This window comes from Symphodus melops (genome assembly GCF_947650265.1).
Source record: "Symphodus melops genome assembly, chromosome: 10".
Lineage (NCBI taxonomy): Eukaryota > Metazoa > Chordata > Actinopteri > Labriformes > Labridae > Symphodus > Symphodus melops.
The window spans coordinates 11,901,752-11,915,296 of NC_136700.1; the positions used below are offsets into that span (position 1 = coordinate 11,901,752).

The following is a 13,545-nucleotide window of genomic DNA, read 5'->3' on the forward strand; positions in this document are numbered from 1 at the left end:
AGTTGCTCCCTCTGCTTCGTAGTCGCCAATGAATGGGATAGGCTACTTCTAATGGACACTTTACATAGAAGCCTCTTCCATTAGTGTGTGAATGTGTAGACGTGGCATGCGATGTAGAAGCGCTTTAAATAGATAGAAGACTAGAAAAGCGGTATACTGTACAAGCTCAAGTCCATTAACCATTTAAAGCTTCAAGCAATAACAACAAGCAGGCAGCAGACTTAGACAATCCTTTATTTTATTCCAATTATGTGTACAGTAGATCACTATAAGAAGCTTACACAGTATATGCGGTAATAAGTCAATAGCTTATATTCATCAAAGTGTACGACAACCCAGAGCATTATGTCAGCTACCACACAGCATTATTGCTAGAGACAACATGTCGAACAAGATGCTTCATGGTGCCACATACAGACCACTGAGATGTCTCTAAGATGAACATTTATGACCTAATGAAAGAGACCAGACACTGCTGCTGATATTGATCATCATTATTATCAAGAGTATTGGGGGTTATTATTTTGGTGTCAAGGAAGATGGAAGATATTCTCTGTGGGAATGAGTAAATTTAGTGATGCTTGATTTTATGTGGTTGCTTTGACAAGTAGAACAAACAAATCAGGTGGTGAAGATTTACTCTTTTTAAGATGACATTTGCATTAAAAGACATCTTCAATACAACACCACACTATTGTCATGTCATGTTCATTTCAGTGGCGGGCCTCTTTGGCTCATTTATGTTCTCCATCAAAGCAGGCAAACAGCAGTCTCACACAACAATGCATTGATTAGCTATCCAAGTAACATAACACCCGTGTAACGTTAATCTTGAATATGACATGAGGCGTCAGTGTGGTGTGCAGGATTTAATTATGAAAGGTAAATGAAGAGTTTAAGCTAGCTTGCGCGTCATTTGGATTAAATCTGTCGGTAATGAAGTCTAACAGTCTAAGCTCAGGATTCCTAGTGGGGAAGAAACCATTTTCTAAAAGACAGCTTTATTCTTTTATCCCCTTCTGTCCCCTATAATAGTGCACACTGTCATGCTAATGGCTTTACCAGCTGAGAGAGGAATGAAAACCCTTTTTCACATTTGCATTTTGGCTCAAAAAAGAAGAAGGGTTCTGTTCCATTTTCATCCCGACAGTCTTACTTGATATTATATTTATAATACACTCATCAGCTCAATGCTGCCTCACATGCAGCATGTCACTAAGTCCTTACTGTAATGTAAGGATGTGACTCCAATAAAATGCAACATAATTAATCATATGACAATTCAGTGACAACCAACAGAACTTTGCAAAACAAAACAACAGATAATCAATAGATAATTCAGAAAAATATGAAGTAAAACATACAGGGCTTTACTGATATAAAATGCAAAATCAAACAATTATAAAATAACACCTAAGACATTCTTTAACTACCTTAACGTTGCCTCCTAATAATATTGAAATATCCTGATATATTGCTTATTGAAGGTATACTACTGAAACATAACAACAGCAACTTATTGTACTTCAATTCAGTGTTACAAGAAGGCTCGTTTCAGAGACCGCAGGAGATGCTGAGATACGTCATGGCTCACGTAATGACAGACTGTGACACAACCTAACACACACTGAAATGCTTATATTTGAATTCCAATGAGGCTTAAAACAAAAAGGACACAACACTGGGGTAAAGAGATTTATCTTCGGTTTCCAAACGTCATATCTGAGTCTCAGCTCCTCTGTTATAAGGCATTCATTACAAAAGGACTTAATGGAAACATGAACCCTAATTAGCTTTAAGACATGTAAGCAGTAACATAAAAGCATTTTATACCTTCAAAAAAATATATTCTGTTAAAGTGTTGACCACTTTTTTCAAAGGTGCTGTTTGCTCCTTGTTACACTAGAGGCCACCATGAGCTTGTGTTTTCATAACACACACACACCTACGACACGCACACTCCCACAGCTATCTGCTGAGCCTGCCATCCTGTCATTGACAGTACACAGTCAGTGTCCCAGTGTGATGTCTGACACTGCTATTTTGAGGATCTTGCAAACAGATCAGACAGATCCTGTCTCAGTTCAAAGGAAAAAAAAAAAACTCCAGTCTTCTTCTGTTTTTCTGTCCATTTTTTTTTTCCTGAGGTGAAACAAAATCCCATTACGACATCTTCAAACACAAACTTGAAGTAGTAGTAGCCTTCTGGTTGTGCATGTTGTTTCGTACACAAACTTCACCTGAGAGTGACACGTGGTTGAATGAGTCAAAACTTATCACCGAAAGTGGCCAAAACAGATTGACAGCCGCACATATGTGCGTCAGTGTATCTAGTGGTAGTAATAAAAATGTTAAATATTCAGTTTGTCCTCCTTTGCAAACAATGTTCAGTCCTCCACCTAATAATGGTGTTTCGAAAAGTCTTAAGAGAAAACAGTGTTCCTCTTTTACAGACGATTTATTATCTAAAATTTAGTCTGCAAATATTCTAGTCATTTGTATGTATACAAAAATGACTGTATTTATAGGTATCATACGAAAAAAATGTATGATAAGAATTTGATGTCAATATTTAAATTGTCATGAAGTAGCTTGAACTTATGACTAGCTCGTTTATGTGGATAGCTAGCTGATGCTATTGTTGCTAGCTGCATTCCTTACCTTGCACACTGCTTACAAATATGAAGTTGAGTGTCAAATACAATTTCCCCTCAAATAGTGTTTCCAAAAGTATTGCTTTTTGTTATTGGTGTCATAAACAGTATATCATATACATGACAAGCTGTTTCAGATATGACTGATTTTGTTTCGGAGAAACAAACAATTGGGATTTAAACAAAAAACAGAATTATTTTCTCAGTTAAAATGCCTTTTTGTCATGTGCGCCTTCAAACAAATATAGAGTTTAAAATATAATACGTGTGTGATGTGCTTTCCTATTAAATGAAAAATCAAACAATAATAAGTGGCTTGTCTGATGTTGTTTGAACAAAATGGGAACTCACTTCATGGAAATAAAACATTTTTCACATGGAGGATAAACAAAGACATTGCAAGCCACTTCAGTTATTTGCAGCTGTGCCTCCCTCAGGGGCCACCACGCAAACATTTGGTCGCATGCTTGATTTATGGTCGGCCTTGAAGGGTCACAGTTGGTTGGGCCACACAACAGGACTCGAACTAAAATGGCTGCTACTTTTATTTTTCAAGCTCATCCCCACACGTCTGAAAGGGGTTGCTTTAAAATAAGGCTCCACAGTATACTGAGAATGTGACACCACTGTAAACAGATAATTAATTCAACTTCATTTAAGACTGACTTAAAGTGACCTTTACTGAGTTTTGTTTCAAAGTAATTTAAAGTCCACATTTAAAAAAGTGTCCACTATAAGAGTAATATAATTTAAAAGCTAAAATCAGTCTCAGGTCAGTCAAGGTGCAGGAGAATAGTAAACAGCAGAAACAGTCCGATAAAGGATAATCAGTGATTAAGCTGGAGTGAGAGGCTCATGTCACAGTTGTTGCTAGTCTGCCTTTGTTTCAGCAGCAGGGGGAGCTGCAGCTGAAGAAACCAGTCTGATGGTTTCTTCCTGGGGCTCTACTGGCCCCTCCCCTCCTCCTTCCTCCTCATCTTCCTTCTCCAGGCCCAGTGGAGGTTGTCTCTGTGCCACAGTGTGCCGGGAACGAGCCCTGTGCCTTCGAGGGTGGAGGAAAAGCGCAGGGTCGGGCATGGCTGTGGGCTCTGCGGGGCCCATCACTTTCTCAATGGGGACGCACTCCCTTGCACGCTCAACCCTCGAAGATGCCCTCGCACTCCTACGTTTGGGTTTGACCACAGGAGACAAAGGGGAGGCTCCCGATGGCATCAGCGGGGATGAAAAGGAGTTCTGCTCAGCACCATACTGGGCCCCCTGGCTGTTGGCTCTGCTGAGGAGTCCCTGCCTCTGCTGCATCCGCTGGTGGTGTAGTTTCTGCCTGGCAGCGTGCAGCTGGAAGGAGAGATATGCTGCTGCCTCTGTTTGTTTCTGAAGCTCTGTGTTGAGAATGGTTGAACAGTGGCTACGGCGTTTAAGCTCCTCCAGGAAATGGCGCTCCTTTTCCTTGAGATTGGCTCTGAGGGCTCCCACTAAAACCCCTTTATGACTCAGCTCCTTACGAAGCTCTCCAAGGGTGCACTCCCGTTCGGCCAGACGGTTTTCCACATGCCGACACTGGGCATCCAGGAGCTCCTCCTCCTCCTGTAACTCTGACAAAGAGATGAAGCAGAAATAAGGGGGACGTGCTACTGATAAATAACTATACCTGTAAGGTTTAAATTAGGGTATAATCTATGTAAATGTGACTCTACAAAGTTCCTTTCATACACTGCCTGACACATATACACAACAATCTAAACGCAAAATAATGTAAATTACCCTTACGACAGCAACACCAGCCCACATTTACAAACCATACCCATCACATAGGAACACATGTTGTGCATTAACTTATTACTACTTTCCATTTAATTCCCCCCCCCCCCCCCCCCCCCCCCCCACCCCCGAAATTTAAAAAAAAAAAAAATCCTATCCCAATTTCCCAGAGAGAAATCTGATACTTGAGCTTCATTGTGCTGTCTGACTGTTTAATGTGCATTAATATGAATGAGAAAAAAATGAGCACATCTTAAGATTGGAAAACTGGAACCAGAAATTCTGTGGTGGATGTTTCTGATAGATGACAAAAATGATTATCAGCATTTTTAAATAAATCAGGTGGCGGGAGTAAAAAAAGCTAATTTCTTGTTGTTAATATTTAGAGAATGCCTTGCTGCACTACATATAACAGGCTATAGTATACATGACGCCGACCCATGTGCAGGTACTTTCTCATGAAAGATATATATATATATATATATATGGCGAGGATGAAAAAGTCAGTGCAACCACCTCAGGGCTGGCTGAGATGCAGAAGCCAGAGGAGAAGGAGATTACATCCTCAGAGGCAGAAACGCCTGAGCCGGCAGAAATAGGTCAGGTTAGCTGGGCAGGAGAATCCCGAAGGGTGGAGGGAGATTTGGTGAGTCCTGGAGGTAAAACTTTAAAGCCCTGAATCAATGTTAGGCTTAAATGTAATAAGGTGCTTAATACACTGGTAAAAGCTTTGAGTTTAAGGTTAAAGTTAAACCTCACTGTCCTTTCATTTCCTCATCCTTTCTCTCTCTCCAGGATGGACAATCAGAGGACTGATCAGTCTCAGTATTTCTGTAGCTCGCCACCACGCCCAGATCTATCTCATTTGCTAACTATAGACAAGACCGCCTCATCTCTATATCCATCCATACCTCTCTCCCCGCCTCTATGTCTGCAGATGACCACATCACATCCCTTAGCAGTTTTGCTCGCTACCTCTCATTACCTCTCTCCTTCCACCTCTTCCTCTCTATTTTTCCTGGCTCCACGTCTCTCTTACTTTCAGAAAAGTCTGTAAGTGGACACCCCCTCTGGGACAACCAGGGCAAGACAAGAGCAGGATAAAAAAGAGGATGGATCACATTGTCGGGGTGGAGGGATGCGGGGGAGGTGAAAAGCAGAGGGCTGTGGCTGTATTGATGGATCAGAGGGAGGAAAAACCTGTCCTGGAAAAAAAAGGCTGAGGCTAATGGCTGAGTAATGCAACCAAGCTTGAATCCGCCACGCACTCATGCAGCCTTTAGACTTCTCCTTCTCTGGTCTGTCTTTAATTCGCTGTGACAAAATGGTGCCTGTCTCTGCATCCTTGCAACCAGACACTGCGAATAGCCCTGTTAATGTCAGCTCTGAGCCGAACATGATAAGGCTTTGCTGGGGGAAAAAAAAAGCAAATATATACAGTACATGTAGAGAAACACAGAAAATGGTTTGAACCCGTAATCTGGCTTGTATCTTGCCTGTCATTGTGGATATTGAAATAAGGAGAGAGAGAGAGAGAGAGAGAGAGAGAGAGAGAGAGAGGAAGAGATGGACGAGAGGAGGGTGGCTGACAGTGATCTTTCCCCTGGGGGATGGCAGGGTGTGAGGACAGCAGGGAGGAGGAGAGGGACGCAGGAGAGAGTGATGGTGGATTGAGAGTTTGAGGCTCAAAGAAACAAGCGAACTTGTAAACAGGCCTCTGTCTTTGCGTCTCTAATGCAAAGAAGGAAATGGAAAAATGCATAAGAACAAGCAGAGCCAGGCTGAGCTCGAGAGTAGATTCCTAATTGAGATGGGTGAGGAAGATAATTAAGTATATATCGGAGAATATGAGCACTTTTTTTTTTTTTAAACATACCTATTTGGCTTCGGCCTGGGGGCTTCACCTCCAGCTCACTTGTCAACTCTGAAAAACAGGAGAAGGACAAAGGGACAGGATGCGTTATAGGGACATATAAAGAGGCAACATGTGGCATCGTCTTATTAATTAGAGATTGAGTATAGTGCTGAAACGTCTTACTAAAGCTGTGTGCTGACATTTTTTGTTTGCTGCTGCTGCGGCTGGTTAACATAACAGATGCTCGATGCAGTTTTCCAGCATATTTTCAGCGAGTGCATACATCATTTATGAGGCTAAATCTGAAACTTTACATCAAAGAGTGCCAGTCAGAGCCTCGGCCAGTGACGTCCTGCTATATTATGTGTCACACTCTGTTCAGGGGAGAAAAAAGCAACAGCACTGAAACCTCAATAAGAGACACTATACTTGCATTATTAGCGTTTCTTACTGAAAATCAATATTCACTTGCACAGAAGCTTCTCCCCGTGCAGTTTGCTTGAAGAGGAAACGCAAACCAAACATAACGGCCGAAAATGTTTGTTGCAAGTCAAGCACAACCTCATTCTTTCAAACACCTGATGTCGCTGAAAGACCCTTCACGCTGCATTTGTGGCAGATTATCAAACACGTTCACAGTCAACACATAAAACCTCTTTAATAATAAAAAAAATAATAATTTGTTCTGATATTTGGGTGTGCAGACTAAAAGCAGTAATAGAGCTCAAACCATTTCTCTGTGATTAGGATTATCCAAATATCACATGACATTGAATCTGGCACACTGATAGCAGACGGATTAAATCTCATGTCAGTGTGGAACAAATGTTAATGACGAAAATCCTTTGTCCAACTGGTGAATGATCCGTTTTTTGGCAGCGCTGAATTGTGCCTGATCAAAAATAGTTAGTCTTATAGTCTCTGACAGGGCTGCAGAGACTGTTGGTCATATCTGTCTGGCCTGTCCATCATTCGGGGGGGGGGAGAAGTCTCCACTCTCAGCACAGTCAAACACTGGAATGTGAGTATGCACATCTGTATAAAGCCAGGGTCATTTTTATGTGATCACGGAAAAGATCTGTCTCATTTTCATTTCTCATGGCCACAAATATGGCTCTGTTCATTCAGACGTCGGTAGTAATAGCATGTGTTGTTGATAATATCATGAGGGACGTTAAACTATAGAATTCTATTGGTGATCTGGCATTTTGCAATGATACAAATCTATGTAAAACAGCAGATGTCTTACTCCCACGTTTTCTTCTCCTCGTGCCTCCTCTCCCTGTCACACCCTTTCTCCTTCTCTCTGCAGTCAGCGTAAAACAGCCACCCATGCAGCCGACATGATGGGAGACAGACTCGATTAAGTGGGAGGGAGATAGATATAGAAAAAAAAGAAAGAAAAGAAGGCGTTTGAGGGGTAGTTAAAAACAATGACTCGCTGATTGCTCGCACCTAGTATTCAGCAGCCGGGGAGCTCCCATTTTGTAATAATTACCACCGTTAACAACTTCCAAGAGCTTGAATGAAGCTAATTTAGCTGCAGGAAGTCAGCTTGAGACACTATTTCTTCAAACTAAAGTCCAACAATGATAATGAGGCACTCAGTAGCAACCAGAATGAGAAATGCTTTGTAGGTCAATCTTATCTCCGACTGCTTCTCTGAGCATTCAAGGCTTTTTCTTTCAATGCTTAACCTTGGTTGAGGAAAAGCTATCTCCAAGGACACATATCCATACACTTAACTGATTAAAAACAACACAGTACAGTCAACATATCAGAGAAAAAAAACAAAACCTTTTCATAAATACATTATCTGGTTACAATGAGTCAGAATGTGTAATAGGCTTTACGCTGATGAGGAAATACAAAGAGTTTAAAACAATGACAGAGAGGTCAGCCGTACAAAGGGAGAGCTAATACACACAGAAACATTGTCAGCTCAACCTTGCAGTACCCTTCCAGGATGCACATTAGTGAGCTGGGCGCAAACACCTATCACACTTGCAAACTGCGTGGGCCTATCAGCACGGAGCCTCGCGGCCATTCCTCCAGACTCCTGATCGCCACCTCAGTTTTCGGTAAACTTCGATGAAAACAGCCAGGGGAATCCTGAAGAGAAATGTGAGACTGCTTTCCACTGTATGAGATTGGATGTTTAGTTGTTCTCTGTGCTGCTTAGTGCTTACATTTCTTGTTTGCTTTTTGCTGATCTTCTTGTTTTTTTTTCTACTATAAGATTATGCTTAGTGGATCCTGGACACTCATAAATCTCTTTCGTATATATGAAATAAATTTAATTACTTTTTCAATAGCATACTGTGCTCGCTTGGCCTCCCAACAACAAGAGCCTAACGCTTGGCAAACAGTGAATGGAAAACTTGGGACTTAACTGCAGCACGTTGGCAGTAAGTTATCCCTGTTCTCCATGAACAACCTCAACAAATATCCAGAGAAAATGACAGAACTTGCAATATAATTGACCTATCATGGCCACATTATGTTGGAAAAGGACTTTAAGAGAATGTCACAACTTTACTTTTGGATCAAAGCCGGCGACAACAAGAGATATAATAACAAGACAATAAGAATTAACAACCCGTCTAAGAAACAGCAGAGTCACATGTCTAGAATTGTTACTTTTTATGTGAGGTGAATGAAGCAGTGATAGTCAGAGACCAGCATCTTGAGATCTACTGGTAGTGCTGCACAATATTCCAAACACAATCTGCTGCAGCAGGCTTTGTCAGATGACCTGGAAGACTTCTGCGCACACAGCCGCGAAGGACCAAAGCTAAAGACTGGGTCTCAAACTTGGTTTGTTTTCATCTTAACAAGTCGGGCAAATAATAGCCCCCTTCCATTGTATTTCTTGTGTCAACAATCCGCTCGCGCTGCAGGGGAGAAGAAGGATCATAACAATGATGAGACTCAACACAACACGGCAGAACCATCTCTTCCCCCAGTCTGAGGAGAGATGCTCCAACTATGATACAAACCACCACCTCAGAGCACTCTCCTTCTTTACACACGTGAGCCAGGTCACCTTACTCTCATGGCACTCTAGCACTCCTCTCTCTCCGCTAATCTTAGCCACCTGGTGTTCACTGTCACACTGGAAGTGGTTATAAAATTAGCACGATACAACTCATCCGAACAGCTATCAAAACTCTGGAGGGATTGTACATCTGAAACTGCTCAACCAAGGAAACATCAGCATATGACTGGACTGACTAAAGTAAGCTATAATATCTCATCCTGGTGCAACTCCCTCACCGCCAAACCCAAAACCAAACTTTCCCACAAAGTTAATCAGGCCAGCAAAAGAATCGGTTCATCCCCAGCCTACCCTCTCTGAACTGTGTGACCGCTCTGTGATCAGGAGAGAGCCCTGATCACAGAGGACTAGCTACTCTCACCCCCTTCCTCCCCTCTTTCCAGATACTGCCACCAGACAGACACTGCAAAGTCCCTCTGGCCCTGAAAAACATCTACAAAAAAAATTCTCCATTCCCCCTGAAAGAAAATACAATCTCACCTTTTAGCAGCTGTTTTTAATCTTAACCTCTTTTAATGTCGCTACTTTGTGTAGTGTTTTTAAATGTTTTCTAATGTAATGTCATGTTTCAACCTTGTCGAAGTCACTATCTATACTATACTATACTCGAGCGATGAACTGGTTTGAACTGTAGTTGGCTCAAAAGGGATACTTCAGGTAGGTTTAGGTCTTTATATAATTTTGTTCTTCTATTCAAAATCTACATGTGTGGTGGGGTAACAGGGTTGGGAGTCTTTCCGTCCATCTTTGCAGGTACTCAGGTCCTTGCTCTATGTTTATGTCTTTGTCTGGCGTGCATTGCCAGGACGGAGTGAATGGGAGGGGGATGGGGTTGGGACAGGTACTGCGGTATCACAATGTATGCCTTGTTTTGTTGCCTTGTTTTTATTGCAACTCATGTAATTGTACTGCTGCCTCCCCATGTTGAAAAATAACCACAAAAATCGACACGCATACAAGCACATACACATTGTTCTTTTTCTGCTAGGGGACCCCAGGAAGGACTTGAGTTAGAGCATTGAAAACATTTCATTTGTCCAAACTTTAAAAGCTGTGTGGACTATTTGTGCATTTTGTTCTTACCATCCCATATTGTCATTCCAGGTCCTTATTACAAGCCAAACAGAGAACTATTTTCAGAGCACTTCTGCACGGTTCCTTACTACAACCAATCAAATTTCCCTTCCAGGAACAAAAAAGATCTGAACTGAACCAGTACATCACATTACCTTCGGTCTATGTTTTTTTTTTATTTTTTAGGTAGATGTGATTTACCTTCATGGCCAAAATATAACAAGAAACATTTACCACACATGACAAAGCCTTTGAACTGAACAAGCACAATACAACTGTGGCACGGTAATGGTTTAATCCCTATTATCTTGTTTTCATGATCGTGGAAAGCCAAAATGGTAATTGAATATTGAAACGTAATTAATTGCCCAGCCTTAACACACACACACGCACACGTACACACACACACACACACACGCACACACACACACACACACACACACACACACACACACACACAACCACTATGCATATGCTTTATTGAACAGAGCAGCAGAGCTATAAGTAATGGAGGTGGTCTTTTTCTACACAGCTGGTCACGTTGGCTCTGAGCCATCTCACCCCATCTCTCACCCCCCACCCCCCACCCAACCACCCCCACCCAACAGACAATCCCCTTCCCCCTTCTTTTCCCTCCTGTATTTGTTATCTTAAATCCTGCTTATATGGATTACTAAAGAGAAAGGATTTATGGATTAACCATGATGGATATGTGTGTGTGAATCTTTTAAAGAAAATACAGTGTGTGTGTGTGTGTGTGTGTGTGTGTGTGTGTGTGTGTCTTATTTTCAAAAATATGTGTGACTATAGCACCTTTTGTATCCATGTTTGCATAGGCTACTCGTCATACTTAACATACAGAAATGTCAGTCTATTGAGTGGTATAAGGGGGATTCTCCTCTTATAAGGGGTGCATGCCAGTTTGCATGTTCACATGGACTTGCTGACTTGATTAAATAGAATAATGTCCATTAGGCTCGAAACAGGAAATGATGCAATCTACAGGAATTGTAGCATGACATCACCATGTAGTCATTATCTGGCATGGTTTGATGGTGCGTGCACACACACACACACACACACACACACACACACACACACACACACACAAACAGAACAATGAGGCTTTCTTGCCAATCAAAATGTCAAAAGCTGAACTTCAGATGTTGAATAAACACAGTGTCACAAACCAGGCAGCGATTCTCTTCTGAAATTAAATATTGGTCTTGCAGTCCAAAAGCAAGTACAGGAGAGGATACTGACTACTTTACTTGAAACTGTTAAACAGTCATGCAAAACATCACCAAATGTGACCAAATCAAATTTCATTGAGGTTTGGACTGTGGCGTGTGTTGAAAGTATGATTATAAGAAAACAGAAGGCGCTCTGGACCTCTTGCTGGTATTGCCGTATTTATCTTTACAGTTCATTTAGTAGATATAGTGCCTTCCCAATACACATCTTTTGTAGTCACATTGAAGTTTATTTGCCCCCCGAAACAAACACATATTGCAACAGCAGCTGTGTGTCCCTCACCTGAGCATCGTTTCTGCAGGGAGAGGATCTCCAGGTGGAGGCCGTGGAGTAAAGTGAGGTGCTCCTGTCTCAGAAAGACCACGCTCCTCTCCACACTCTCCACTTGCCGGGACAGGCTGCTCTTATCTCCCATGGCTGAGTCTGCAGGGACAGAGGGAGGAAATGAGAGGATTTCTGTTTACTCCGTCAGCATCTGCATTTTCTTCAACCTGCCACTGCAAAGCAGCATAAAGTACAGCCACTCAATGTTACTTTCTCAAACTGTAAATGACTGATTTCAGCCACATAGAAAGAAAGGAAGTACGAGTTGTGTATTGAGGTTATGTGGGATCTATTTACAGTGTTGATGATTAAAGAAATCATAAAAAAAATCGAGAACACCCAACCAGCATCAGGCTGCAGCGAGCTCAATTGTTTTATTTTTATTTTATATTGATGTTAACTCCATTCAGGAGTCTCTGCTTACCTTTAAATTGGTGTTAAGAGCCAAAATCTAATAACTTTGTTTCGTATGCGTTATAGAAACGTCCTGTGATCCAGACATGCTGGCCTCCGGTGTTGTACCAAATCCTGTGGGCTGCTGCAGTCACCCAGAGACATTTGATCTTATCCTTTAAAGAGCTTTTCAGCTGCATGTGACGCCGTTTGATTAGATGACGACGAGGATGGATAACTGCGTAAAAATGCACAGACAGGGCGACGCAAAGCACCGCGCTCCTCCGGCGAACCCGCTCGTCTCTGCAACATCTGCGTCGAGCATCATCAGGAGGAGGATGTTGTCAAGTCGGTCGATATGAAAGCCCGTGGGAGAAATGCGCAGCCCATTTTCAGCAGAGACCCCTTCCCTCCTCCACCTCCTCCTCGCCCGCCGACTGAGACATCAGGCCGCTGTGGACGGCCGAGCTGCGAAATGATGACAACAAAGTACAGTGAGCAGAACACGCGAGAACACGACAGAGAGAGCTGATTGGACGGACTGGCCTCTCTTAGCTGTGCGTGATACGTCAGAGGAATCAATAAAAATAGAGCGTGTTGGATCGTAAAGGAAAACACACTTACTGCAACTGTTTGACGAACAACCGAAAATACAGTGTTCAAGACAACCTCCACTTCACTTCAGAGCCGATAGTAAAGGCAGATCTCACACTATGTGAAGGTGCGCGTGTAGTAGAGGCATTAACAAGAAATAAGAAAACGTACAAGAAGTTTTAATTTAAAATCCCCCCACTAGCTTGTCTGTCATTTTGCTTGCTTAAAAAGACTAATTTAAGACTAAAAATAAAATACCTTTTAGTTTACATCAACCACCTCCAAATGTGACTAAGACAGTTATCTAAATAATCCGATGTAGAATTTAAAAAATACAAGCCATTTGAAACATAAAAATAAGATGAAATTCAAATAAGCCTTTTTTTTTTTTTAGATAACTTATTGTCTTGATAATTAGTGAATAACTTTGTGAGGTGGTGAACTACCAGTCTGGACTGAAATGAGTCTGTGCTAAAAGGAAAGGTATTTTTAATCTGAAATTGAAATAAGCCCTGAATGTTGCTTATTTTGAAACGTCATATACAAATGTCTTGTTTCCTTTTTTTAAGCAAGCATCCACT

General features: G+C 41.8%; 1 protein-coding gene across 1 annotated transcript; it reads right to left on the reverse strand.

The window, feature by feature from the left end:
- Positions 1-222: 222 nt before the first annotated feature.
- Positions 223-12,854, reverse strand: ccdc92ba (coiled-coil domain containing 92Ba). The gene is made up of 4 exons (XM_079354348.1): positions 12,402-12,854; positions 11,936-12,076; positions 6,289-6,336; positions 223-4,246 (listed from the first exon to the last, which is right to left on the reverse strand). Exons 2-4 carry the CDS (start codon positions 12,066-12,068, stop codon positions 3,525-3,527), a joined length of 903 nt encoding a protein of 300 aa, XP_079210474.1. The 5' UTR covers positions 12,069-12,076; positions 12,402-12,854; the 3' UTR covers positions 223-3,524.
- Positions 12,855-13,545: the final 691 nt, after the last annotated feature.